This window comes from Dendronephthya gigantea, unplaced genomic scaffold (genome assembly GCF_004324835.1).
Source record: "Dendronephthya gigantea isolate DGI-Jeju-01 unplaced genomic scaffold, DenGig_1.0 000102F, whole genome shotgun sequence".
Lineage (NCBI taxonomy): Eukaryota > Metazoa > Cnidaria > Anthozoa > Malacalcyonacea > Nephtheidae > Dendronephthya > Dendronephthya gigantea.
Genome location: NW_021163112.1, coordinates 441,983 through 469,467, shown reverse-complemented (window position 1 = coordinate 469,467; position 27,485 = coordinate 441,983). Strand labels below are relative to the sequence as shown.

At 39.3% G+C, this 27,485-nt stretch overlaps 3 protein-coding genes across 6 annotated transcripts; all 3 read left to right on the top strand.

Moving 5' to 3' along the window:
• Nucleotides 1-362: 362 nt before the first annotated feature.
• LOC114534550 (snurportin-1-like) lies at nt 363-27,485 on the top strand. Of its 4 annotated transcripts, none has more exons than XM_028556012.1 (10): nt 363-517; nt 1,057-1,145; nt 1,361-1,441; nt 3,029-3,110; nt 3,415-3,567; nt 3,838-3,931; nt 4,406-4,503; nt 4,814-4,891; nt 26,249-26,329; nt 26,749-27,485. In XM_028556012.1, the coding sequence occupies exons 2-10, from the start codon at nt 1,066-1,068 to the stop codon at nt 27,070-27,072; spliced, it is 1,071 nt and encodes a 356-aa protein (XP_028411813.1). In that variant the 5' UTR covers nt 363-517; nt 1,057-1,065; the 3' UTR covers nt 27,073-27,485. The 4 variants fall into 4 exon arrangements, with proteins under 4 accessions (XP_028411813.1, XP_028411814.1, XP_028411811.1 ...); XM_028556013.1 differs by lacking the exons at nt 26,249-26,329; nt 26,749-27,485 and adding exons at nt 21,590-21,670; nt 22,071-23,453 and having other exon boundaries at nt 3,418-3,567; XM_028556010.1 differs by lacking the exons at nt 26,249-26,329; nt 26,749-27,485 and adding exons at nt 21,590-21,670; nt 22,071-23,453.
• LOC114534547 lies at nt 8,984-11,129 on the top strand. The gene has a single exon (XM_028556006.1). The coding sequence runs from the start codon at nt 9,279-9,281 to the stop codon at nt 11,088-11,090; it is 1,812 nt and encodes a 603-aa protein (XP_028411807.1). The 5' UTR covers nt 8,984-9,278; the 3' UTR covers nt 11,091-11,129.
• LOC114534548 lies at nt 13,571-16,112 on the top strand. The gene has a single exon (XM_028556008.1). The coding sequence runs from the start codon at nt 13,721-13,723 to the stop codon at nt 15,428-15,430; it is 1,710 nt and encodes a 569-aa protein (XP_028411809.1). The 5' UTR covers nt 13,571-13,720; the 3' UTR covers nt 15,431-16,112.

The window sequence follows — 27,485 nt, the reverse complement described above, 5'->3', positions numbered from 1 at the left end:
ATTGCATGACGGTACCAGTGGCAGGGACGTTGAGCATTTTTTTTTGGGGGGGGGCGAATTTAAAAACATCGTTTGTCGGACCTGCCATAAATATACCGTTGAATTTTCTTACAGATCTTATTATTCAACGGACATAGAAATATGCGAAACATATTGCCCTGAGACAACAAAAGTTTGTTTGTTTCAATAGTCGTGCTTCACATGCGCAAAACGCATAAAACAATAGTTAATCGATTGAGATGCCTCTTTGTATACATACGTAGAGATCAGTGGCACATCTTACCAATCAGAACGCTGAATCTGGAATACGAAAATGCCGAATTTTTATCTCTGAGTAATTTTTCCTTCCAGGAGATGACTGGTTCTACGATCGATCGCGCCGATGGCCTGGACCCCAGCTTAATTTTCAACATGGCGGCGCGAAAATACAATTTTTTAAGAACGCCGGCTTGAATCGAGTTGTTTATGCCAGAGAGCAATGCCTGATTCTGATGTTGAAACATCTATCACTTACCTGGTATAATAAGTATTTTGCTTGTTGTCTTTAGCTATACGCTATTCTACATTTGAAATACTAGGCTAGAGTCTAGAATATTCAATATTGTCATTGTACTGAATTGTACAATTTTTTAGTACACCAGTACTTCGTCACAACAGGCTCTAGAAAACTCTTTCACTGTCTAATCTGTGCTAGGGACCGAATCCATGTTTATACTTTTAAAGATCATACTAACAACGTACGAAGTATAAAGAGTACTGTAAAAACTTAGTGACAGCATTTATAGCTTTAAGTTTCCAATTTTTACTTACCTAATAATTCAAGCAGTCATACGGCCTGATTTTAATTCGGATTTCAATTTGGAAGATAATGCAAAATTAAATATGCATTTGTTATTTGTCTATGTTGGTAGAATGTATAGTATTCTGTTGGCCAGCGTCACTGACCATGCTGGCACTGTGCATGTGCCAGCTAGTAGAAATTGCCTGGCATTTGAGTAAGAGAGTTTATGTGTTTGAGAAATGCATTTCCAGCTAACATCTTCATCTTATTTTTAGTGCTAAATTATGGAAGAATTAAGTGAATCATTGGCAGCCTCATTTCAGATTTCCAACAATCCCAATGATACATCAAGTCCTCATCCAAGGTTATAAAGAATAGCCAAAAGTTATTTGAAAGTTCTAAACTTTCTAGATATTATATAGCCATATTCAGTGCCTTTGTTTATGCTTAACTTTGTCGAACTATATATTTTAGAATATGCAAATGTGACATGTTACCCTTGATAACTTTACTGTGGAGTGACAGTGACATGTCAAAAGCATCTGCAGATGTTTTAACATTTCAGTAACTACATTTTAGATTGTCAGAGTACAAAATAAAACCAAGCAATGTCCCCGACCAGGAGACAAGGAGAAGGCGAATACTTGAGGAACAAAAAAGGTCAGTGAAATGAAAATTGGAGGTATATGTTTAACACTTATGCCAAGACGGGACCTATAATAAGCTGATGGCCAATGGGGCCAAGCCGAGTTGGTTATCAGCTGTATATGATAAGAGCAAATAGTATAAAATTTGTATTATATTATAGCCAGGACTATCTACAATAATTCTATCTACAAAAGAGACTGAAGTTAATAGACCCATTGCATATCAAATGACATTTTGATCTGGGGAAATCAATGAAAACAATAATTTACCTAATTTTAGTTGTAAAAACATCAGAAAATATTTCAAATTTCATAGTTTTGTTGGAAAAAGTTATAAAATAACAAAGAGAAATATAACCCTGTGATGTTTCCAATTTTGTATAATGTGGCACATTACACAGCCAAATTGATACTGTTAATTTAGAAAATGGTATCAATTTTAGCCTCATTATACAATAATATACAAAACAGATTGTTGTTTAATGAATATGCAATGGGAAATCATTAATATAGTTTACAATTCGCTTAAACACTTACGCGTAAATCTCAATCTTCATCGACCTTTGAGAGATTGCTTTAAACCTTTGTGGGGGTTTTTTCTTCGACGAATAAAATGGAATTGTATTCGACTCTCGCCTGTCGGAAAATTTGATATTGAAAATTTGTTCGAGGCGCAATGGAACAAGATAATCCACGCTATTTCCATAAACAAGTTCTACCTCCACACAGCCATAACGCTTTGCATGAGTAAAGTACCTTTTTCATGATATTTTTGACATTTTTTTCTCCGTTTGTTGTTCATCGGCCTTTTTCGACAACAGTTTTCAACGAAATCCCGCCAAATTTATTAAATGCGAGTCTGCAGCATTGCAGCGGGCGTTAATAATAGTTTACTTTATATTATTTCTTATATAATAGCGATTCCAGCAGGCCGGTTGATAGAATTAGAGCTTTGAACAAAATGTTCGGATTTTTGCCATAAAAAGTGAAACACATGTGCTGGAAAGAGTTTCTTAAAACGAGTGAAATCACAAAGTTTGGTTGCGAAATATTAAAAAAAAACGAGGAAAGCAGCGCCGTAAATAATGTTCACTAGACTTTGTATTCCGCGCGCAGTAGAAATAACTGCACCATGTCGGACTATATCAGTCCACATTTTCACATGTGATATTTTTTGAGACCAAATATTGCAGATTTATTTATTCTTAGATGCGTTTTCCAGCCATAGTGTTGGGTTTCGTGTGTGAGATAATTTAAGTGTCTTAAGGTTTCAACGAACAATTGCGTTTTTCTTGAAGCTTCGCTGCAGTTGGTTTTAAACATTGCAGATTTAGTAATAGTGCAAAGAATCAGGTGTATATCTGAATGAATATTGTGATGTTGCTTACCCGGTTGTTGACTCAGAGTAGCAACATCACAATATTGCAGATTTATATAACAAATTTATTACAATGCGATACTTTAGATTGAAAGCCATCTTTTCCCCCTTGCCCCTGCTGGTAAAAGGCCCTGGTATATTACCTGCTGTAGTATTTACATTTTATTGAGACAGCTACTAAACATAGTTGATTGTTTCTCAAATGATTTCCATGCATTTTAGCCGTCGAAGTGACCGTGTCAACTACGCTCGAAGATTGGTCGAAGAAGAAGATGACATGGAGGTGGAAGACGCCCAAACGAAGGTCAGTAGCGCGAAAATATTTTCCAATATCAATGCAATGTTTTCAGTAAAATGAGCAAAGTATAATTTTGCGCAGATCGCATTTAGTAAGTAACTATTTTGAGTTCAAAGTGTTCCCCCCTTGCTTGATACAAGTCCATGCTCTATTTTCATTCCTCATTTTACAGCATTTCCCAACCGAACTTGCTAGTTTTTTATGTCCTTTGAAGCTGTGACTATTGCCTTAGTATATTCTTGTGTTCGTTTCATGTAAATTAAAATTTATAGCTGGCATCATCATGCATCGTCCATTCTTATGTTTTCAGAAGAAATCCACAAATTTAAAAAGAGCGAAGAATCCCTTCAAGAACCAGTTGATGATGTCAGAATGGCTCGTGGACCTTCCCGAGAACTTCGACAATGAATGGACTATGGTTATATCGCCTATCGGAAAAAGATGCCTAATTGTAGCTTCCAGGGTGAGTACAAAGACCTTCAGAAGTGTGGGTAGTGTCGCAGCTCCTCGCAAGAATGATTCTCATTGGCTGAACTTTACAATACATTTCTGTTTCAACCAATAGCATAGCTTCGTTCTTTAGAAAGCATAGAAAGGCATTATCCAATAGGACGAAAGCTACCGAGAGCTGCGACATGTCCTGAGAACTGTGTTCAGAAAGAGAGCAAAAGTTTTCCATACTGCATGAAACGATACAGAAAACAAGAGTCATGATCTTTTTGTTTATTTTCAGGGTAGAACAACGTGTTACACTAAGAGTGGGTACAGCTTAAACAGATTTCAATCTCTGCTTCCTGGTGGTTGTCGAGACTCTGGTAAACCTTCAGGTAATGATAGCAATATTTCCCCTTAGCCGGGAAGAAATTACATTCTTAATAAAACACCTAGGTGATTTCACGCACGTATTTTAGCCAGTCAGCTGTCAGAAGAGTTGTCGAAATAGGGGTCAATTCTGCAGGATTTGTTTCATCTATTATATCTTCCGTTATTCTTCTGTGATTTTTTTGTTATCATATGTTTATGACAATATTGAGTAGCTCTGACATTCAAATTTATAACCAAGATAAAGTGTATTTCAAGAAATATTATGTTGTTTAAACGTAAGATAACCTAACATTTTTATTTGGCAACTTGTCCCAATTTCTTCCGCGTTTTCATATCATCTGGGTGACTAGGTTAGCTACTCGCCCGACCCTTCCCCCCCCCACGGGCATTATATGACGTAACAACCCTGGCCATACTGTCATCTTGCCCCTCACTGCATGAATTTCGCGTTTTTAATTTCAACCTGGAATTTTTAGACTACACGCTCCTGGATTGTGTATACAGCGAACTACATCGAACATTCTTTATCCTCGATGTGATGTGTTGGCGTGGTCATCCAGTTTACGATAGCGAGGTCAGTATGTCTAACTCTCATAGGGGTAGATCGAGGGAGCTGCTAAAATGCTACTGAAAGTTCTTAGTATTTTCTTCTTTTGATAGATGTGAACGAGTAATTAGTTACGAATGCTCTAATGCATGCGAGCTCTTATTTGAACATCAGTAACTAATTCACTCGTTCACATTTATCAAAAGAAGAAAAATCGCAGTAGTAAATCGCAGCAAAAATTGCAAGTGTAAACGATCTTTAAGGCTAGGGAAATACATTTTCTACAAATGAAAATTGGTCATCTCTCTTATTTTAATTTATATAAATTGCTTTTTAGACAGAATTCAGATTTTATTGGTCGAATACAAAGCTTGGTGAACAGCCAGAACTGGCCAAGGAAAGCAAACAGAATCCGGTGAGTGCTGATCTATGATTTCATATCGTCTGTTATGATTGCTCCATGCTTGCAATTTTTTCACTGCGATTTTCACTGCAATTTTTCTCTTTTGATGGATACAAACGAGTAAATAGTTTGTGTATAAATGTCTTTATAAATATACTTTGTTTATGAATACCTTTATTTAAATGTGACGTCGTAGTCACAGTCAGTTCTTCACTGTATCTGTTGGCTTTGTGCTTGGTTGAAGATATGTGCAATTTCGTATCAATAGATCACTTCTTTCATTATGATCGGAAAACATCTCCACCAGGTTGACCACCACTTTTATAGCTGATCAAAATGCCCAATGAAATCCACTAATAATGTACATAACGCACACACCACTTTTCAAAATATAATGCGGCTATCAACAATGTTATAAAGATAAAAACGTCAACGCCATTATCACTGAGATGAATACAAAAGCAGCTTCGGTTCAACTGTCATTTTCTTCTCGGCGTATCCTGAGAAATCTTTTCATTTTCACAATATTTTGAGATTATACAGTAAATATACTTTGTAGATGCTTTTCAGGTTTTCAAAACACTTTTAATGTTGGTAGTAAATTTTAGTAGTGTTGCATGAAAATAACAGAGGTTTTGTGCATATGTTGCGCGACATATAAAAATATCTTCTCTTAATAGTCAAATCCTAACCTAGCTAATGATAAAGTGGGTCGAAATTAAAATTGAGTCAAGGTTGATACATTTTCCCAACTTTTCCTGGCTTGAGTTTGGGACGTGTATGTTTTCCTCTCGAAGTGATGAAGACCCTTAAACCCTTTACACTACAGTCGGGTACCCATTTCAGCCGTGTCGTGCCAATAAATCAAGTGTAGTGTAAACGAGGCTTTGGATGGAAATCTTGATACATTGAGTGGAGTGCTGTTTGTTCAAAAATGCTAATTGTTCATGCAAGCTAGTTAACTTCCGGTTGTGTTGCTCATCGTAGTCACAAAAGCGCGTGTTGGTTTCAGCTGTATTTAACATATTACCCATTATGATTATTGTTAATTTTGTGCTGTTTTATTACGTGTCACTTTAAAAACGGGAATAATGGAAACAATTTTGACGACTCGAGCTAAAGCATAGCTTAGCTTCTATGATCGCTCCCGTAGTTGCCGGTTAATTATTACAGGAAATGGACAAACATTGCATGCAGAAGCGGAAGTGGAACACTTTGTATTATTTATACTGTAACATTTGCAAAACGTTTCTACCGTCATATTCGCATCTTAGCGAAGTTCGATACGCAGATATTACATCTAATATTACATCGGCTGAGACAGAAAGATATATGACCGTTAGTCGAGGGCATATTGAAGTAAATACGCTTCTCGTATCGTATCTATTCAGACGATTGTTGACTTCAACGAAGCGTGAAAAGTAAAAATGTCTGCTATGCTAGATGTTGTATTAAAAATTACCTTCGGTTGGTTTGTGAAAAAAGCTCGAAGTTTGTTGAGCGAGATGTTAAAGGACGGTGGTTTAAATGCTCAGCAATTTCGTGAGCTAATTATGAGCGATCTTCAGTATATTAAATCTCTTGCTCGTGGCAATCTCCTCGCTAGTGCAAGCAATATTGAGGAAGGATTTGGCATCCTATATAATTTACGTATTGGCAACGATTCGCTGTTTTGTAATAATGCAGAATCTCGCGAAAAACTCTTGGAAGAGGTAAATGAAATGAAGAGGAGATCGGGCGTACGTTTCATTTCTGCCATGGAGTTGTTCAAGAATGCCAACACGAAGGCAACCGATGCATTCAACAACGAAGGTCTGAGCTTAGAAGATCGGGTTCTCGCTACAAAGCTTCGTGTCCAGAGCCGATTACTGCTCAGTCTTGAAGATCCCAGCCTCGCAAGTGAGTCGTGTAGAGTGTACTTGGAACAACTACATCGTTTACCGTCCGTTGTTGCAACGTTTCGCAGTCACTTGGAAGGAAGAGTCTATGATAAGGTGCTGTCATTTTTTACCCATGAAAAACCACAGGAACTCGTCTTTTCTGTGTCTTTGATTAATATTACCGTGTTCAAGTTTTTGAAGAGATTCACCAGCGGTCCAATAACTGTGTACGACTGGCCGAATCTGGTGGGTAATGGTGGTTGGACATACAATCCACTTATTCCAGCCAGAAGTGTTAACGTTGAACTGAAAAGCGCTGGAATCGAATTGCCTCACTTAGTTGTTTTAGAAGACCTCTGTGGGGGAATGCATTTAGCCAAGTCTGTTAAAAGGTTTGCCGTAAAGAGCGATGGAGATCTTGTTTTAGGAACCGTGGATGCTGATTGTCATGTCGTTCTGAAGAAAGTTACAATGCAGACAGATAATACAATGAATGTCATCGAAACTGATGATGCCTCTGCCAACATTACATCACAACACCTTCTTCTTCTGGCTATCGACAGCGGTGATAATATGTATTTGTTAACGGACAGAGATTGTACGCATTCTGGAGCTGTTTCTGTAGCACCCCGTTACTGCGAGCTATTCGCTTTCGATTCAAATGGGGATGAAACCAACTGTTGTGAGGTTGGTTCCTGTCGGGATAACAAAGCAATCGCCTCAACTCCAGATGGATTTGTTGTGGTTCTTTACGATATGGACCATTCCAATTGTGAAGTGGAATTCTATGAAAATCGCGAGGGAAAAGTCGAACGCACGTCTACATTTCAAGCCAAATTATGGGAGAGTTTACTGGTTGCAGTCACCAACAAGTATCAAGTCATCGCGGTTGAGGAGGGCGGTTGTACCGTTCGTGTTTACGAGAAAGACGGGAAGTTGGTACGAGAATTTGAATTAGCTGGAGGAAAGAATGACCCATGTGTTTCCATAGCATTCAATCATCTCACGAAGGAGGTGGTTTTCGTCACGTGTCCTCGGAGTGGGTACTACCACTTGTCAACATATGCCCCCGAGACTGGCAAACGTCATCACTGCACAAGATTGACAGTCTTTGGCAAAAGCGATGATGGGAAAACGCCCCCCCGTCTTACATCGCACTGTAAGGGATCGATGGCCTTAGTTTCTTCTGAATACGTACTTTACATTCAATAGCATATAGGTTGCATTCAGTTAGTATTTAGATATCAGTGGCTAAAGACAGAGTGCCTCGAGGGCAAAGTTGCCTTCAATGAATCTTAATTATTACCTTATGCAAACAAATGAAACAATTTAAGGATTTAGAAATTTAATGATTGTTCAATAAATACTAGGACGTTCACAATATAATCCTGGTTATACTTAATACGTTTGTCGTCGTATAAACGCGACCAAATCATACACAGTTAATAAACATTGGCGTTCTCCATTTGATTTGCAATGCAAAAACTGTCTCGGCGGTAGGGACTTGCGACAGCTGTGAATTTGAGTTGTTTATACGAGAGTTTGCGACCAATTCCGTGTAATTTTAACAATATCCCCTATGCATAATGACGTAACAAGCCGTGACACCTGCAGGGAATTCTGGTCTTAATAGTCACGGCGGGAAATTTTGAGGTTTGAATTTTGAATCACGGCTTGATACGTCATTATGCTTAATATCTATTCCTGTCATAATCCCATAATCACCCGCACGAGTAATTGTAGCCCAATATATCATATGTTCAATGAATTGCTTTCATTTCTTCGTAATTTATTTCTATGTGTAACGTGATATGTTGCATGGCCCTTTGCATTGTTATGTTCATGAGAAAATGTTCCCAAATCGCTGGCTTTGAATTAAAAATATATTGTGTAACCGAAGAAACGAGTTTAGTATATTCTTATTTACTAAGAACAGGCTAAGAAGCACAGTCGATGTGTGGGAATCGTAGCGGTAAGCATTCTGAAGCATTTAGTGTCGACTGCAGCTTATTCGCAATTCGATGTGTAAACAGTAAACACACTCGCAGGAACACTTCGTATTCTGAATAAGATCTCCGGCCACTGAATGAAACCACTAGTTTGGCCGCTTCGGATGAGGTAAAAGGATGCTTTTCTAGGCGAAGTTTTCATCATTCTTGGAAACATTACATGCAGTATATTTTTAATATTGCGGTTGTGAATTGAACTAGGATTTTATAAGGTCCTAGCATATATTTTCGACACCGGATGTATCGTGTGGATTGGGTTTTTTACATAGAATTACAATATTAATTCGACAGTGATGTCAAGCATTACAAAGAATTTATGCTGGCGAAATCTTTGACGTATTGATACGAGGTCAACAATTGCGACTCACTCTCGTGAGTTTATATCATGTAGTTGTATTATACGACATTTACAATCGTTATTGTCGGGTAAATATAATAATAATGATTGCCTAATAAAGTGTTAACGACGAATCGCCTATAACCAAGTGTTAACTGAGTCGGCAAGGCGAGATGTCTGTCGACCTTGTATTGAAACTGACGTGGGGTTTGTTTGTAAAAAAATCCCGAAGCGCTTTCTGTAAGTCCTTGGAGGACGGCAGTTTAAGCGCACAGAAGCTTCGTAGTTCGTTAATCAACAGACTTGAAGATTTGAAAAAGAAATTTGACGACTTCGCTCGTAAAGATCTGCTGACCAGTGCGAGTAATCTTCAGGAAGGATTGGGATATTTAAATGCTTTGCTCGACCAGCAGCAAGACACTTCGACACTTCCTCCGTCTCGAGAAGACAACAAAGCGATGAAACATTCGAACGCATCCAGTAATCTTCCACAAGCTTCGTACAGCGGCAGAGATTCGCTCATCGACGTAGATTCAGCACTCGAACTTACGGAGGAGATTAAAAAGATGAATTCAAACGACCACTTCAAAGCCGCTATGAATTTGTTTGAGAAAGCCAACACGAAGGCAACTGAAGCATTTCACAACAAAGCCTTGACCTTAGAAGATCAGGTTTGGGCAACAAAGCTTCGTGTCCAAAGTAGATTTCTTCTCAGTATGGAAAACCCCAGCCTTGCAAGGGAGTCGTGTAGATTGTACTTGGATGAACTGCATCGTTTATCGTCCGTTGTTGCAACGTTTCGCAGTCACTTGGAAGGAGGAGTCTGGTACGATAAGGTGCTGTCATTGTTTACCCATGAAAAACGACAGGAACTCGTCTTTTCTGTGTCTTTGATCAATTTTATCGTGTTCAAATTTTTGAAGAAATTTACCAGCGGTGCAATAACTGTGTACGACTGGCCGAATCTGGTGGGTAGTGGTGAGTGGACATACAATCCACTTATTCCAGCCAGAAGTATTCATGTGGAACTACAAAGGGCTGGAATCGAATTGCCTCACTTAGTTGTTTTTGAAGACCTCTGTGGTGGAATGCATTTGGCCAAGTCTGTTAAAAGGTTTGCCGTAAAGAGTGATGGAGATCTTATTTTGGGAACCGTGGATCCTCAAGGCAATGTCGATGTTGGAAAAATTACAACGCAAACAAACGAGACGGTGGATATTATTAAAACCGACAGTACTTCTGTCACGATTACTACACAACACCTGCTTTTCCTGGCTATCGACAGCGGTGATAATATGTATTTGTTAACGGACAGAGATTGTACGCATTCTGGCGCTGTTTCTGTGGCACCCCGTTGCTGCGAGCTATTCGCTTTCGACTCGGAAGTCAATGAAATCTACCGTTGTGAGGTTGGTTGCTGTCAATCTAACAAAGCAATCGCTCCAACTCCACATGGATTTGTCATGGTGCGTTACAACATGAAGTCCATCTGTGATGTGGAATTCTATGAAAATCGCGGGGGAAAAGTCGAACGCACGTCTACTTTCCAAGTCAAATTATGGGAGAATTTACTGATTGCATTCACCAATAAGGAGCAAGTCATCGCAGTTGAAGAGGGCGGTTGTAGCGTTCGTGTTTACGAGAAAGACGGGCAGTTGGTACGAGAATTTCAGTTGTATGGAGGAAAGAACGAGTGCTGTGTATCCATGGCATCTAACCACCTCACGGGCGAAGTGGTTTTCGTCACGGCTGTTGGAGCCGGTTTCTACCTGTCAACATATGTCCCCGAGACTGGCGAACGTCGCCATTGCACGAGATTGACAGTGTTTGGCCGCAAGAACGAAGGCAAGAAGATAAGAATGTCCTTACCCTCCCTCCTACCAGAAGACCCTACCATTTGCGTGGACAAAACGCCTCGTCTCACATCGCATTGCGAGGGGCCCATGGCCATAGTTTCTTCTGAATACGTACTTTATATTCAATGATGAAAAGGTTGAGATGCGTGTGGAGGTGGGGAAAGTGGTGGGGGGGGGTGGTGAGGGAGTGATGTTGGGGGGGGATGTTAGGTTCTTTTGAAATTGGCAACCCTGATAAATTAGTTCAACTTACCGTTACTGATCTCATATTTTGCATGTGAAAAACCACTTTTTCTCTGTTTGATGCGGCGTTTTCACCGTTTTGTGATAGCCTAAGTCAGAAATAATGAGATCTTGTCGTATTTTCAGGCAGAAGTATTTTCAGGCTTTAGATCTGTCACAAAACGCAGCTGCATTCTCATCCCCACTTTCCCCTGTTCACCTCTCATTTTTAACAGTTTTACCTCGGTAGAACGTGGTCTATCCCATGGAGTACCTTGATTAGGCATTGAATACAAACAACACAATGATTTCACATTTAGTAGCAGTAAAAGCTTTAGCAGATGAATTATTGACAAGGAATGAATGATTTTAGCTAGTTGATACAATTCTGCTGTGTTAAATTTACTCATTTGTATACTGAATAATTTGAAGGTTTTTTAAAAATAATAGTAATGAATGAATCTTTCAAACGCTTTCAGGGAAGCAATCCCATATAAAGTTTTCCCTCAATAACAAATCTGTTTCATTTAAAATAACTATTCTAATTTCAAAATAGGAATTGATTTATTTACAAATCGAAGAATTAGTGAATTATATAGCTCCTTTGACAGGGATTAAACCTACGCCTTTCCGATGCCGGTGAAATGCATTAATTGTACTAAGGTTGACAAGACCGAGTGTGGTAAATGTGTATTTAATATGGCAATACCTGTGGATAGATAAGGGTATAAATCAATGGACGACTTGCGCTTTAGAATCCTTACATGTGGCATTTCGATCGATGTGAGGTAATTTCGAAACTGGTTAAAATGTCTTAAATCCGAGTGGGAATCGTAAACAAATCAATTCAAACCAGGAACAGTTGAAAAAAATACGTTAACTATATATGTTCTCCGGCATGGATTGAACGTACACCTAAACCCTTTTTAATGTTAATATTTTGATTATTTTCCTGCAACTAATCATTACTCCGGCGTCAGCGACGGAGTTGAAAATTCGCCTCGGTTTTGTTTTGTTTTTGTTTTTTTTTTGTTTTATTATTATTTTTCGTCGTCGCAAGTCTGTAATGGCGCGAAATATACTAGCAATTTTAAATGCGTATGTGACCGTATTTATCTACGTCCCAGTCTTGTCTCCCAAGAGTTGTGGTGCACAGCTTTGGCTAATTTTCCAATGCGCGATTCGATTTCGCTCGCATGATACGGCAATTCCTCCAAGAGGAACAAATAAACCGTTCTTTTCATGCTGTTCGATTAAGTTTAGATTGAATTGGGATAAGAATATATTTAATACATGTTGATTCTTGTCCTATTTTAATAATATCGCTGCTATTTCGCCGTTTAACAAGATGTGGCCGTGTATGGGTGCGTTGACACTTGACACGTGGCAGTTTGCACAGGATTGAAAATTTGTATATAACTATATAAGCACGAATTCCAAAGGCAAAGTGTAAGACAAAGTGAATGTATCATGCGGTTTATTTACATTTTTGAACAATTGAACTTCTATACTTTTTAAAGTACGATGTGCTTCTGAATTTCGCGATCGAACATTTAGGTTCGTAAGGCGTCTAAATGCGAATATGAACTGTATTGTTTATGTTCAGAAGCTCTATATTGAAGATTGGCACGTGCGCCGGAGTTTTTATAAACGCCAGAACAGGCGTCTTGTTGATCGCGTCGCGTAGCGACAGCGATCTATAGTTTCGGCTTGGTTTTTTTTTATTATTTTTTTCCTCTCGGGTCGACCCCCAGTGTCGCTAGCTGCAGGCCATATCACCCTAATCGGGAACCTGCGCACAGGTAAGTTGCTCACTTTGGGCATATTTCGTTTCACCTTCGAACTTCGAAGCAGTAAAGTAGAATCAATAAAGCGATCAAAATGCTAGCAAGTGCTATCTTTATCTTTGCACTCATTACACATACAAGTAAATGCACACGCCGAGCAGAGTAAGCCTGCACTAAAGGATTTCAAGCAGTTTCGAAATGGGCTGTTGTGTGTTTCTCCTGCTTTCAACATGCGACTATAGTTCGGTATATTGTTCATTTTTATTATTAAGAACATTTACGACACAAAATTTGCATAGCTGGGCTGGCTACGCCGCTGTGAACGATGCGATCATATAACGCCTAGTAGGCGTCTTGTTGTATATAAAATATGTCTCGTCCGCCACTTCAGCACTCCAGCGTTTTGTTTTGAATCATCCATTGCCGAAGTTTGTTTTATTTTGATTCCCTCTTGGTACGTGTTTAGTTCTTGAAATGACGAGTGAAAATTAGAATCTTCATAACATATATATGATAATAAAGAGGTTATGGCTAAGATATTTGTTTACATACATTGTTTGATATTGTAGACACATGTAACATGATCGATCACATGCGAATGAAGGCATTTTATTTGTGTTCGAAGCTGCTGACAAAGCAGTTGTTTCATAAAACGTCTAGATAAGTTAAGTTAACATTCACAATATAGAATAGAAACGCGTTTATTTGATATTCATACGACGGTCAGGGAACAGCCAAACAATTAACAAAATGGTAGATGTTGTATTAAGAATTACCTTGGGTTTGTTTGTAAAAAAAGCTCGAAGTTTGTTGTGCGAGAAGCTTAAAGACGGTGGTTTAAACTCTCAGGAGCTTCGTCGCTTAATTATGAGCAATCTTCAAGATATCCAAACGCAACTCACTGGCCTGGCTCGTGGTAATCTTCTTACCAGTGCGAGTAATCTTCAGGAAGGATTGCGATTATTAGATGCTTCGGTGCCAGACGAACCAAACACCCTAACACTTCCGCTTCAACAAGACGACAAAACAAGCAAGCTTGATCAAGGCTCTTCCTGTAGAAAAGATTCACACCTTGACGTGGATGCAGTCTCTGGACTTACAGAAGCTATCGATAAGATGAAGGTAAATTCCAGCGACCATTTCTTATCCGCCATGGAGTCGTTCAAGAATGCCAACACGGAAGCAACCAAAGCATTCCACAACGAAGCTCTGAGCGTTGAAGATCGAGTTCTCGCTACGAAACTTCGCGTCCAAAGCAGAATTCTCCTCAGCCTTGAAAATGCCAGCCTCGCAAAGGAGCCTTGTAGATTGTACTTGGAGGAACTACATGGCTTATCTTCGATTGTGGAAATATTTCACAACGAGTTTGAAGGTGGGATGCTGGCGTTATTGAACAAAGAAAAACGACACGAACTTGTCCTTTCTGTGTCTGCGATTAACGTGGTTGTGTTCAATTTTTTGAAAAAATTTACCGAAGCTCCAATATCTTTATATGACTGGCCGAATCTGAATAAAAGCGCATACAATCCTTTGATTCCAGACAAAAATATTTGTGTGGAATTACAAAATTCCGAAATTAAAATACCTGGTCTATTCGTGGTTGAAAACGTCGATAGAAATATTAGCAAGCAGCATATTAATTCGGTTACCGTGAACAGTGATGGACAGTTGTTTTTGGGAACCAAAGATTTTAGAACTGGGCAGGTTACTTTTTTGAAAATAGCAGTGAATGATGTGAAAATCCACCCATTCCAGTCACAACACCAGTTTTTCGTAGCGATTGACAGTTACGATAATATCTATGTGTTAACAGATAACGATTGCCCTCCTGAAGGATCTGATTCGTTAGTACCCATACCTTGCACGCTGTTTGCTTTTGATTCGAAAGAGATCGAAACTAACCGTTTTGAAGTTGGTAACTGTGGGTCGTGTGACAAATCGGCACTTGTTCCAACCCCAGATGGGTTTGTTTTGGTGAATTACAATGAGGCAACATCCGCAGAGGTGGCATTCTATCGGAACAACGGAGGAAAAGCCCAACGCACATCAAGCTTTCCAATCAAGATATCGTGGGAGCGTTTACTCTGCACAGTAACCAATAAGTACCAAGTAGTCGTGGTAGAGGAGGGTGGTTTTCATGTTCATGTCTATGAGAAAGATGGTCAGGTAACGCGAGAATTTGAATTGTATGGAGGAAAGGATGAGTCTTGTGTCAGCATCGCTTTTAATTATCTCACGGAGGAAGTAGTTTTCGTCACGCGTGTTGGAAGTTGGTACTTTTTGTCCACTTACGTGATTGAGTCAGGCGAACGTCGCCTAAGCACAAGATTGACGCTGTTTGGTAAAATTAGTTCCGAAGATATTAGATACTATTGGAAGCTCAAATCACCTCATCTAACATCGCACTATAAGGGACCCATGGCCTTAGTTTCTAATGAATACGTACTTTACATTCAATGATAAGAGAGGTCAAGATGCTCGTGGCGGTGAGAGAGAGGGTTGGGAAGAGGGAACCCTGCATGTTATCAAGTTTGGTTCTAAGGCATTAGGCTGGATTTCTCATTTCAGAGAAATATAGTTTGCATGAATTTTTATTTAATCGCAGTAAAAACATTAACAGATGAATTATTGACAATGAATTAATGAATTTAACTAGTTTATATAAGTTTAATGTGTGGAAATTACTCATTGGTGATTAGCATTGATTGGTATAGTAATAATTTAAATGATATAAAGCTAGCTATATAGCAAAACAATAAGAAACCCCGCGGTTCTTGACTACTTTGTACTATTAGTTGTATTCAACGAAATGTCTTCACATATATGTACTATTATTATACAAGTCATACACAAATATATGAAAGCCAGCAACAGTTGAGAAACATTCGTCAACTATACGTCCTCCAATGTTTTGACGAATAAGGTTCGGAGGTAGCTGACAAGGTCGAGCGGGGTAAATGCGTATCTATAATTATGTGGTAGTGCGTGTGAGTAAATAAAGTAAATCATTTGAGTTCTTGTGCCATTTTCCTCGATTTGAGATAATCTCGAGAGGATGAGAAAGTCTTACATACGACTGGAAATCATAAACAAATGAATTCAACTATAGGAACAGTTGATAAAATACGTGAACAAAATGTTATCTGGCAGGAATTGAACGAGGCTACACCTTCTCACTGGCCAGTTTGTTTTGAAAGCTTATTCTCGTCTTCAGCACTCTAGCGTCTTGTTTTGAATCATATATTGCCTTCCCGAGTGTCTTGTTTATCCTGAATTTGCTTTGCACTTTGACACACTCGCATGCATGGTGTGTGTTTAGTTTTGGCTTATAGTTTCGTCTGTGAAATGACCTGCAGAAGTCTGACTATATTTTCATAGCGCCACCTCAATTCTCAAACTCCACTAATGACAAAATAATGAGAAGTTGAGATACCCTGGTTCCGGTTTCACTTCTTTTTCCAATGAAATGTCTGGCGGTCATATTTACATTTTTAAAAAAGATTTGCTAACGAAAACGTTAGATGCTCAACTAGTATACGACAGCAAGCAAATTCAGTAATGCACAATAGCTGCGACAGTTCTATATCCTTTGTATCCAGTGTAATTTATTTAAGGACATATATTCCGTTGTTTTATGCTGTAGACAACAACTGTATATTGATCGCGTATTATACATGAATGGTTTGAAAAAGGCCTTTATTCGCGATCGAAGATTTGATAGCTAGCTATATACATTATATGCATGTCAGTTCATGAAAAGCCTTGTATATATATAATCTTTATAAGCTTGATAGAATCGCGTTTACTACTTTTATCACTTGGTACTTGTGATATTCATACGACGGTCAGGGAACAGCCAAACAATTAACAAGATGGTAGATGTTGTATTAAAAATTACCTTGGGTTTGTTTGTGAAAGAAGCGCGAAGTTTGTTGTGCGAGAAGCTTAAGGACGGTGGTTTAAACTCTCAGGAGCTTCGTCGCTTAATTATGAGCGATCTTCAAGATATTAAAACGAAACTCGCTGGCCTGGCCCGTAATAGTCTTCTTACCAGTGCGAGTAATCTTCAGGAAGGATTGCGATTATTAGATGTTTTGGCGCTGGACGAACCAAATATCCTAACACGTCTGCTTCCAAAAAATTGGAAAATCGCGAGGGCAGCCAGATATGTTCGGCAGGCCTCTTCCAGCAGAAAAGATTCACAGCTTGACGTAGATGCAGCTCGCGAACTTACAGAAGCTATCAATAAGATGAAGGTCAATTTCAGCGATCATTTCGTATCCGCCATGAAGTTGTTTGAGAATGCCAACACGGAAGCAACCAAAGCATTCCACAACGAAGCTCTGAGCGTTGAAGATCGAGTTCTCGCTACGAAACTTCGCGTCCAAAGCAGAATTCTCCTCAGCCTTGAAAATCCCAGCCTCGCAGAGCAGCCTTGTAGATTGTACTTGGAGGAACTACACGGTTTATCTTCGATTGAGGAAATATTTTACAATGAATTGAAAGGTAGAAAGCTGCCGTCATGGGACCAGGGAAAAGAACACGAACTTGTCCTTTCTGTGTCTGCGATAAACGTGGTTGTGTTCAACTTTTTGAAAAAATTTACCAAAGCTCCAATATCTTTATATGACTGGCCGAATCTGAATAAAGGCGTGTACAATCCTTTGATTCCAGACAAAAATATTTGTGTGGAACTACAAAATGCCGGGATTGAAATACCTGGTCTATTCGTGGTTGAAAACGTCGATAGAAAGATTGGCAAGCGTCTTATTAACTCGGGTGCCGTGAACAGTGATGGACAGTTGTTTTTGGGTGCCAAAGATTTTGAAACTGAGCAGGTTTCTTTTTTGAAAATGGCAGTGAATGATGTGAAAACTATCGACCCATTCCGGTCACAACACCAGTTTTTCATTGCAATTGACAGTTACGATAATATCTATGTGTTAACAGATAACGATTGCCCTCCTCGAGGATCTGAATCGATAATCCGGGGACCTTGCACGCTGTTTGCTTTTGATACGAAAAAAGTCGAAACAAACCGTATTTATGTTGCTGAATGTCCGTCTAACGAAGCACTTGTTCCAACCCGAGATGGATTTGTTTTGGTGAGTGACGATCGGAACACATCCGCTAGAGAAGTGGCATTCTATCGGAATAACGGAGGAAAAATCCAACGCACATCAAGCTTTGCAATCAAGATATCGTGGGAGCCTTTACTCTACACAGTAACCAATAAGTACCAAGTAGTCGTGGTAGAGGAGGGTGGTTTTCACGTTCGTGTCTATGAGAAAGATGGTCAAATAGCGCGAAAGTTTGAATTGTATGGAGGAAAGGATGAGTCTTGTGTCGCTTTTAATTATCTCACGGAGGAAGTAGTTTTCGTCACGCGTGTTGGAAGTTGGTACTTTTTGTCCACTTACGTGATTGAGTCAGGCGAACGTCGCCAAAGCACAAGATTGACGCTGTATGTACTTTACATTCAATGATAAGAGAGGTTAAGATGCTCGTGGCGGTGAGAGAGAGAGAGGGTTGGGAAGAGGGAACCCTGTTATCAAGTTTGGTTCTAAGGCATTAGGCTGGATTCCTCATTTCAGAGAAATATAGTTTGCATGAATTTTTATTTAATCGCAGTAAAAACATTAGTAGATGAATTATTTACAATGAATTAATGATTTTAACTAGTTGATATAAGTTTAATGTATGGAAATTACTGATTAGTGATTAGCATGGTAATAATTTAAATGATATAAAGTTAGCTATATAGCAGAACAATAAGAAACCCCGCGGTTTCTGACTACTTTGTACTATTAGTTGTATTCAACGAAATTTCTTCACATATATGTACTATTATACAAGTTATACACAAATACATGAAAGCCAGCAACAGTTGAGAAACATTCGTCAACTATACGTCCTCCAATTTTTTGACGAATAAGGGTCGGAGATGGCTGGCCTTTTCTCCATTTTTAAAAAAGATTTACCGACGAAAACGTTAAATACGTACCTAGTACGAGAGCAAGCAAATTCAGTAATGCACAATAGCTGTGACAGTTCTAACCTTTGAATTTTAACATTGACTTTTTGTATCCAGTGTAATTTATTTAATTTATATTCCGTTGTTTTATGCTGTAGACAACTATATTGATCGCGTATTACATGAATGGTTTGGAAAAGGCCTTTATTCGCGGTCGAAGCTTTGATATAGCTAGCTATATAGATACATTATATGCATGTCAGTTCATGAAAAGTCCTGTATATATATATATAATCTTTATAAGCTTGATAGAATCGCGTTTATTACTTCTATCACTCGGTACTTGTGATATTCATACGACGGTCAGGGAACAGCCAAACAATTAACAAGATGGTAGATGCTGTGTTGAAAATAACCTTGGGTTTGTTTGTGAAAAAAGCTCGAAGTTTGTTGTGCGAGAAGCTTAAGGAGGGTGGTATAAATGCTCTGCAGCTTCGTCGCTTAATTATGAGCAATCTTCAAGATATCCAAACGAAACTCGCTGGTCTGGCTCGTGGTAGTCTTCTTACCAGTGCGAGTAATCTTCAGGAAGGATTGCGATTGTTAGATGCTTTGGAGCTAGACGAACCAAACACCCCAACCATTTCGCGTCCAGACGACGACAACATAGTCGAAGATAATCCTGATGGAGCCAGAAAACTTGAGCGAGTCTCGTCCAGCGAAGATTCGCTCCTAAACGTAAATGCAGCACTCGAACTTAAAAAAGCGATCGATAAGATAAAGATCAATTCGAGCGACCATTTCGTATCCGCCATGAAGTTGTTTGAGAATGCCAACACGGAAGCAACAAGAGCTTTCCACAACGAAGCTCTGAGCGTTGAAGATCGAGTTCTCGCTACGAAACTTCGCGTCCAAAGCAGAATTCTCCTCAGCCTTGAAAATCCCAGCCTCGCAGAGCAGCCTTGTAGATTGTACTTGGAAGAACTTCACGGTTTATCGTCTCTTGTTGAAATGTTTCGCAATTATTTGGAAGGGGGGATAATGTCAATACCAAACAAGAAAAAGAGACGCAAACTTGTTCTCTCTGTAACCACAATCAATTTCGTTGTGTTAAACTTTTTGAAGAGATTTTCGAAAGATCCTATGATTTTGTTCCACTGGCCAAGTTTGCAAGTTGACAGCTGGATGTACAATCCTGTGATTTCAGACAAGACCATTTTCGCGGAAATGCAAAGCATTGGTGGTTTCCTGTTTCCAAATTTAGCTTTTTTTGACCTGGAAAATCCATTTGACGCTAGCACTCTAGACTTTCGGTCTTTTTGCGTGAACAGCGAAAAAAGCGAGGAACAATGCTGAATTTGAACCCCCTGTTTTGGTGAAAAGTGTAACGAGCGAGTCAAAGACAAAGGTTGACCATTTTTCCCAAACATACTGTAAGCATGAAAGGTTTGCGCTAGCGATTGACATTGATGATAATGTGTATTATTTGTCCGTTTACAAAGATAATCATTATGAAACTGAAAGTGCTCTTTCGTGCGAATTGATTGCTGTGGACTCAACTAGATGTCCAATAGACTCGTATCAACTTTGTAAGTCAGTTTACGACAAGGACAGTTGCCCTGCGATGAACTCAACTCCTCTTGGTTTTGCTGTGGCTATTCGACGTAGGGATTCACCCAATCACGAGGTTACATTATTCAGAAACGACAAAGGAAGGATCAAGAAAACGTCCAGTTTTCAAGCCGAACTGTGGGCTTCTACACTGATAACAGTCACCAGAAAAAGCCAAGTCGTCGCAGTAGAGAAATCTGGTCATCGTGTGCGAGTTTTCGAGGAAGACGGGCAGCAGCTGATACCAGAGTTTGAGTTGTATGGTGGAAAAAATGAGTCGTGTGTCAGCGTTGCCTTCAATCATCTCACAGGAGATGTGATTTTCATCACGCTGGTTAGAAAATGCTACTTTCTGTCAACATATTATATAGCTGAGACGAGCGAACGTCGTCGCAAAGTCAGATTGTCGCTGTTTGGTGAAGACGAGGAAGTACATCTGACCTCCCATTGTAAAGGACCCATTGCCATTGTTTCTCCTCAATTAGTACTTTACCTTCAATGAATTTTGAAATGATTGTGCTAAAGTGGAAGTCAAGTCCGTTTTGCACATGGATTTGAGCATTCGTAGCTAATAGCAAGTAATTTCTTGTATATAAATAAAATTAAAATATTTTGTTCAATAAATTCTAAGCGTCTCCGTTATGGTGTGTATCTCGGAATTTTACCTTTCAGGCACGATCATATTGTTGGCTCTCAATCAATATGGTCAAATGCGATTATGCGATGTGAAATTGCTGCACAAAAAACGTTCATTTATTCTTACACTTCCGTGCTTTAATTCCCCCTCCCATCCCCTCCCCCTCCTTCCCCCCTTCCCTGCCACCCCATTCACCTCCCCTCCTCCTCCTCTCCCTTTTACGCACAACTTTAAGACTGGATCTGGTGGAGAACTTTTCGTCCTATTTGGTGGGACCCAATGGTTTTAATCTGTCCCCCACTGCCCGCTGATGACGTCACCATACGAATCTCAATTCTAGGAACAACTATACTTGTTTTACCAGTCTCTCAACAAACGTTCTCCTTTATTCCAACAGTATAAATTCATGGCAGCAGAGACGTGTTCGTGTGATCGACAATCGATTTTCGACGCACTTGCCTCAGAGCGACATTACCAGGTTGGTAGTAGAATACAGATTATTATGAATATCAAACTTTTAGTCAATTTGAAGCCGATTTAGGCACCAGTGCCAGTCCCTTTCTATTTTTTGTCTTCACGGTCGATGATTACACCGGCAAAGGCAATAGAAAGAGACTGGCACTGGTGTCAATTTTAAATCATCGAAATTAGTCATTATCCTCAAACAAAAAGAATAAGAGGCTATTGATGATTTTAAACTGTCATCTAGGGACGTTTTTCCTCCCAAAAGTGCAGAAGCACTTTTGATATCTTCCCAATAGCAGACACGATTTTACTGTGATCATTCAACATGGTCGCCATTAGCTTCAATTTTCCTAGCAGATTTTAGTTATTCAGTCTCAATGTACATCAGAGATTAACATGGTGTTCTATTTCAGATTGACGGCATTCTTTTCTATCACAAGCAAGCGCATTATCACCCAGGAAACACGCCATTGGTCGGCTGGCTGAAGGTCTACATGATTCCGGAAATATTAGGAATGGAAGTTCCGGGAAAATACCTTCAAAACGTCCCAAAAGTTCACAAACTAACGTTGATAAAAGAAAATGAAAAATTTCGAGAGAAAGGAACGAAGGGCGATGAAATGGACGTGGATAGGAGTGGCAAGAAACGAGGTAAGAGAAAAAATACCAAAAGCAAAGAGATGGTCGTTGATGAAGATGACCCGAAGGTAGGAAAAAGTGTCGAGGAAATGGAATAGAAGCATTTTGTGGTGTGCCGTAGGGATTAATGTAAGGGATAAATCGCTTGGTCGGGTTAGCCACCTTGAAGCATGACGACAAGAGAAAGACTATTGCTTGCGTTGATAAACAATGTAGCTCTTGTTGGATGGCATTAACAGAGGGGAACCGAATCGATTTGTGGAACAATTATAGTCACAAAATCAAGTCACAAAGTCTTGACGATATTTCAAAACATTTTGGTTAAAAGATTTTGATGACCTGGGAGTGACAACCCCTTGATATTGACAAAAAAGTGAAGTTGTTAAATCGACACTAGACATGACATTGTTAGCTGTCAACAACCAACAAGTTTTCCTTTCTAAGAAATGGAAGTTATTTGTGATTGACAGCAACTAAAGAGAGACGAGTTTATTTTCAAACATGCAGAAGCAAAAACAACTTGATTCTCTTTGAGTTGAGTCAAGAACACATTTATTTCAAATTCTATTCTCAGACACAAATACAAGTATTGTTGTACGCGAATGGAATTTACGTTATGCAATGCATAGTTTTAGAGACCGGTCGGTGCTAACCACAATTAGGGCCAACCCATTTTGTCCGTTTATTTCTACTTGGCAAAATTTTTTGTAAATTAAACTTCTAAGACACTTGGAAATTTTTTTGAAAAAAATTTAAATTTGATTTGTCTATTTGCATTAGGAATCAAATCTATGACTTTCCGATGCCTGTGAGATGCTTTGATTGCTAGGGTTCGGAGGTAGTTTACAAGAGCGAGTGTGGTAAATGTGTATTTAATATGGCAATACCTGTGGATAGATGAGATTGAATCCTTACATGTGCCACTTCCCTTGATGTGAGGTAATTTCGAAACTGGTTAAAATATCTTAAACCCGAGTGGAAATCTTAGCAAATCAATTCAGACCAGAAACAGTTGAAAAAATACGTGAACTATATGTTCTCCAACATAGATTGAACGTACACCTAAACCCTTTTTAATGTTAATATTTTGATTATTTTCCTGCAACTAGTCATTGTATATAAAATATGTAAAACTCGTCCGCCACTTCAGCACTCCAGCGTTTTGTTTTGAATCATCTTTTGCCGAAATTTGTCTTATTTTGATTCCCTCTTGCTACGTGTTTAGTTCTTGTTTAGTTTTGTGTGAAATGACAAGTGAAACATATATGTGATAATAAAGAGGTTATGGCTAAGACACCCCGCGGTTTTGGTCTACTTTGTACTATTTGTTTTATTCAATGAAATTTCTTCTCGGTTTTCTCAATGATATAAGACGGGTCAAGATGCTCTTGGCGGTGAGAGAGAGGGTTGGGAAGAGGGCACCCTGTTATCAAGTTTGGTTCTAACAGTGGCGGATCTTGGGGTAGTCAGAATAAATTACTACAGCTGAAAATCGCAATCGCATTGGTAAATTTTTAAAAGAACTCATTTGTTTACATACATTTGATATTGTAGACACATGTAACATGATCGATCACATGCGAATGAAGGCATTTTATTTGTGTTCGAAGCTGCTGACGAAGCAGTTATTTCATAAAACGTTAATAATTCATAATATTATAGTATAGAAACGCGTTTATTCGATATTCATACGACGGTCAGAGAACAGCCAAACAATTAACAAGATGGTAGATGTTGTATTAAAAATGACCTTGGGTTTGTTTGTGAAAAAAGCTCGAGGTTTGTTGTGCGAGAAGATTAGAGACGGTGGTTTAAATGCTCAGGAGCTTCGTGGCTTAATTATGAGCAATCTTCAAGATATTAAAACGAAACTCGCTGGCCTGGCTCGTAGTAGTCTTCTTACCAGTGCGAGTAATCTTCAGGAAGGATTGCGATTATTATATGCTTTGGTGCCAGACGAACCAAACACCCCAACACTTCCGCTTCAACAAGACGACAAAACAAGCAAGCTTGATCAAGCCTCTTCCAGTAGAAAAGATTCACACCTTGACGTGGATGCAGTTTCTGGACTTACAGAAGCTATCGATAAGATGAAGGTCAATTCGAGCGACCATTTCCTATCCGCCATGGAGTCGTTCAAGAATGCCAACACGGAAGCAACCAAAGCATTCCACAACGAAGCTCTGAGCGTTGAGGATCGAGTTCTCGCTACGAAACTTCGCATCCAAAGCAGAATTCTCCTCAGCCTTAGAAATTCCAGCCTCGCAGAGCAGCCTTGTAGATTGTACTTGGAAGAACTTCACGGTTTATCGTCCCTTGTTGAAACGTTTCGCAATTATTTGAAAGGGGGGATAATGTCAAAACCCAACAAGAAAAAAAGGCACAAACTTGTTCTCTCTGTAACCACAATCAATTTCGTTGTGCTAAACTTTTTGAAGAGTTTTTCTAAAGATCCTATAATTTTGTTCGACTGGCCAAGTTTGCAAGTTGACAGCTGGATGTACAATCCTGTGATTCCAGACAAGACCATTTTCGCGGAAATGCAAAGCATTTGTGGCTTCCTGTTTCCAAATTTAGCTTTTTTTGACCTGGGAAAGCGATTTGACGCTAGCACTCTAGACGTTCGGTCTTTTTGCGTGAACAGCGTTGGTCATCTCATTCTGAAAGATCCCAGTAATCACTGTGAAGTTGAACCGCCTTTTTTGTTGAAAATTATAACGAGCGAGTCAGAGGTTAAGAGTTTTTCCCAAATGTCCTTTTTGCATGGACAGATTCCGCTAGCGATTGACAATGACGATAATGTGTATTATTTGTCCACTTTCGGAGATTTTTATACTGATAGTCCAACATTTCTAAGTGCTCCTTCGTGCGAATTGATTGCCCTGGATTCCAATGGATTATCAAAAGACTCGTATGAATTTGGTGAGTGTGTCGGAATGTTCAGCTTCAACTCAATGAACTCGACTCCTTGTGGTTTTGCTGTGGCTATTCGACGTGAGGATTCATCCGTTCACGAGGTTACATTATTCGAGAACGACGAAGGAAGGATCAAGAAGACGTCGAGTTTTCAAACCCAACTGTGGAATTTTACACTGATAACAGTCACCAGTAAGTACCAAGTCGTCGCAGTAAAGAAATCTGGTCATCGTGTATTAGTTTACGAGAAAGACGGGCAGTTGATACGAGAATTTGAGTTGTATGGTGGAAATAATGAGTCGTGTGTCAGCGTTGCCTTCAATCATCTCACAGGAGAAGTGATTTTCCTCACGCTGGTTGCAGGATGTTACTTTCTGTCAACATATAAAGCTGAGACGGGCCAACGTCGTCGCAAAATCAGATTGTCGCTGTTTGGTGAAGACGAGGAAGTATATCTGACCTCACATTGTAAAGGACCCACTGCCATAGTTTCTCCTCAATTAGTACTTTACCTTCAATGAATTGTGAAACGATTGTGCTAAAGTGGAGGTCAAGTCCGTTTTGCACATGGATTTGAGCATTCGTAGCTAATAGCGAGTAATTTCTTGTATATAAATAAAATTAAAATATTTTGCTCAATAAATTCTAAGCGTCTCCGTTATGGTATATATCTCGGAATTTTACCTTTCACGCACGATCCTATTGTTGGCTGTCAATCAATATGGTCAAATGCGATTATGCGATGTGAAATTGCTGCACAAAAAACGTTCATTTATTCATTCCCCCTCCCATCCCCTCCCCTTTTTCCCCCCCTTCCCTGCCACCCCCATTCACCTCCCCTCCTCCTCCTCTCCCTTTTACGCACAACTTTAAGACTGGATCTGGTGGAGAACTTTTCGTCCTATTTGGTGGGCCCCAATGGTTTTAATCTGTCCCCCACTGCCCGCTGATGACGTCACCATATGAATCTCAATTCTTGGAATAGCTATACTTGTTTTACCAGTCTCTGAACAAACGTTCTCTTTCATTCCAACAGTATAAATTCGTGGCAGCAGAGACGTGTTCGTGTGATCGACAATCGATTTTCGACGCACTTGCCTCCGAGCGACATTACCAGGTTGGTAGTAGAATACAGATGATTATGAATATCAAACCAGTGAACTCGGTTTGCATCTTTTAAGCCAATTGAAGCCGATTTAGGCACCAGTGCCAGTCCTTTTAAGACACCAGTGTCCTGGGCAAAGACAATAAAAAGAAACTGGCACTGGCGTCAATTTTGATATGATCGAAATTAGTCCTCAAACAGAAAGAATAACTGAGGCTATTGATGGTTTGTAAACTGTTATCTAGGAATGTTTCTCCTTTTTCACCAGCGGCTAGAAACATGCAGAAGCACTTTTGATATCCTCCCAATAGCAGACACGATTTTATTCTGTGATCATTCAACATGGCCGCCATTAGCTTCATTTTTTCCTAGCAGATTTTAGTTATCCAGTCTCAATGTACATCAGAGATTAACATGGCGTTCTATTTCAGATTGACGGCATTCTTTTCTATCACAAGCAAGCGCATTATCACCCTGGAAACACGCCATTGGTCGGCTGGCTCAAGGTCTACATGATTCCGGAAATTTTAGGAATGGAAGTTCCGGGAAAATACCTTCAAAACGTCCCTAAAGTTCACAAACTAACGTTGATCAAAGAAAATGAAAAATTTCGAGAGAAAGGAACGAAGGGCGATGAAATGGACGTGGATAAGAGTGGCAAGAAACGAGGTAAGAGAAAAAATACTAAAAGCAAAGAGATGGTGGTTGATGAAGATGACCCGAAGGTAGGAAAAAGTGTCGAGGAAATGGAGTAGAAGCATTTTGTAGTGTCACACACCTTGAAGCATGAAAAAAAGAGAAAGACTATTGCTCGCACTGATGAACAATGTAACTCTTGTTGCATAGTATCAACAGAGGGGAACCGAATCAGAAGATTTGTGGGACAATTATAGTCACAAAATTAAAAGTCGCAAAGTCTTGACGATATTTCAAAACATTTTGGTAAAAAGATTTTGATGACCTCGGAATGACCTCGCTTGATATTAACAAAAAGTGGAGTAGTTAAATCGACACTAAACATGACATTGTTAGCTGTCAACAAATAACAAGTTTTCCTTTCTAAGAAATGGAAGTTATTTGTGATTGACAGCAATTAAAGAGAGACGAGTTTATTTTCAAACATGCGGATGCAAAAACGAAATGATTCTCTCTGAGTTAAGTCAAGAAC

What these genes read in the sequence shown, in the direction of transcription:
- LOC114534550 (XM_028556012.1), top strand. Translation starts at nt 1,066, where the DNA reads ATGGAAGAATTAAGTGAATCATTGGCAGCCTCATTTCAGATTTCCAAC. An exon ending in ATACTTGAGGAACAAAAAAG is followed by an intron (nt 1,442 to 3,028) that starts GTCAGTGAAATG and finishes CATGCATTTTAG; the next exon opens with CCGTCGAAGTGACCGTGTCA. An exon ending in ATCCAGTTTACGATAGCGAG is followed by an intron (nt 4,504 to 4,813) that starts GTCAGTATGTCT and finishes ATTGCTTTTTAG; the next exon opens with ACAGAATTCAGATTTTATTG.
- LOC114534547 (XM_028556006.1), top strand. Translation starts at nt 9,279, where the DNA reads ATGTCTGTCGACCTTGTATTGAAACTGACGTGGGGTTTGTTTGTAAAA.
- LOC114534548 (XM_028556008.1), top strand. Translation starts at nt 13,721, where the DNA reads ATGGTAGATGTTGTATTAAGAATTACCTTGGGTTTGTTTGTAAAAAAA.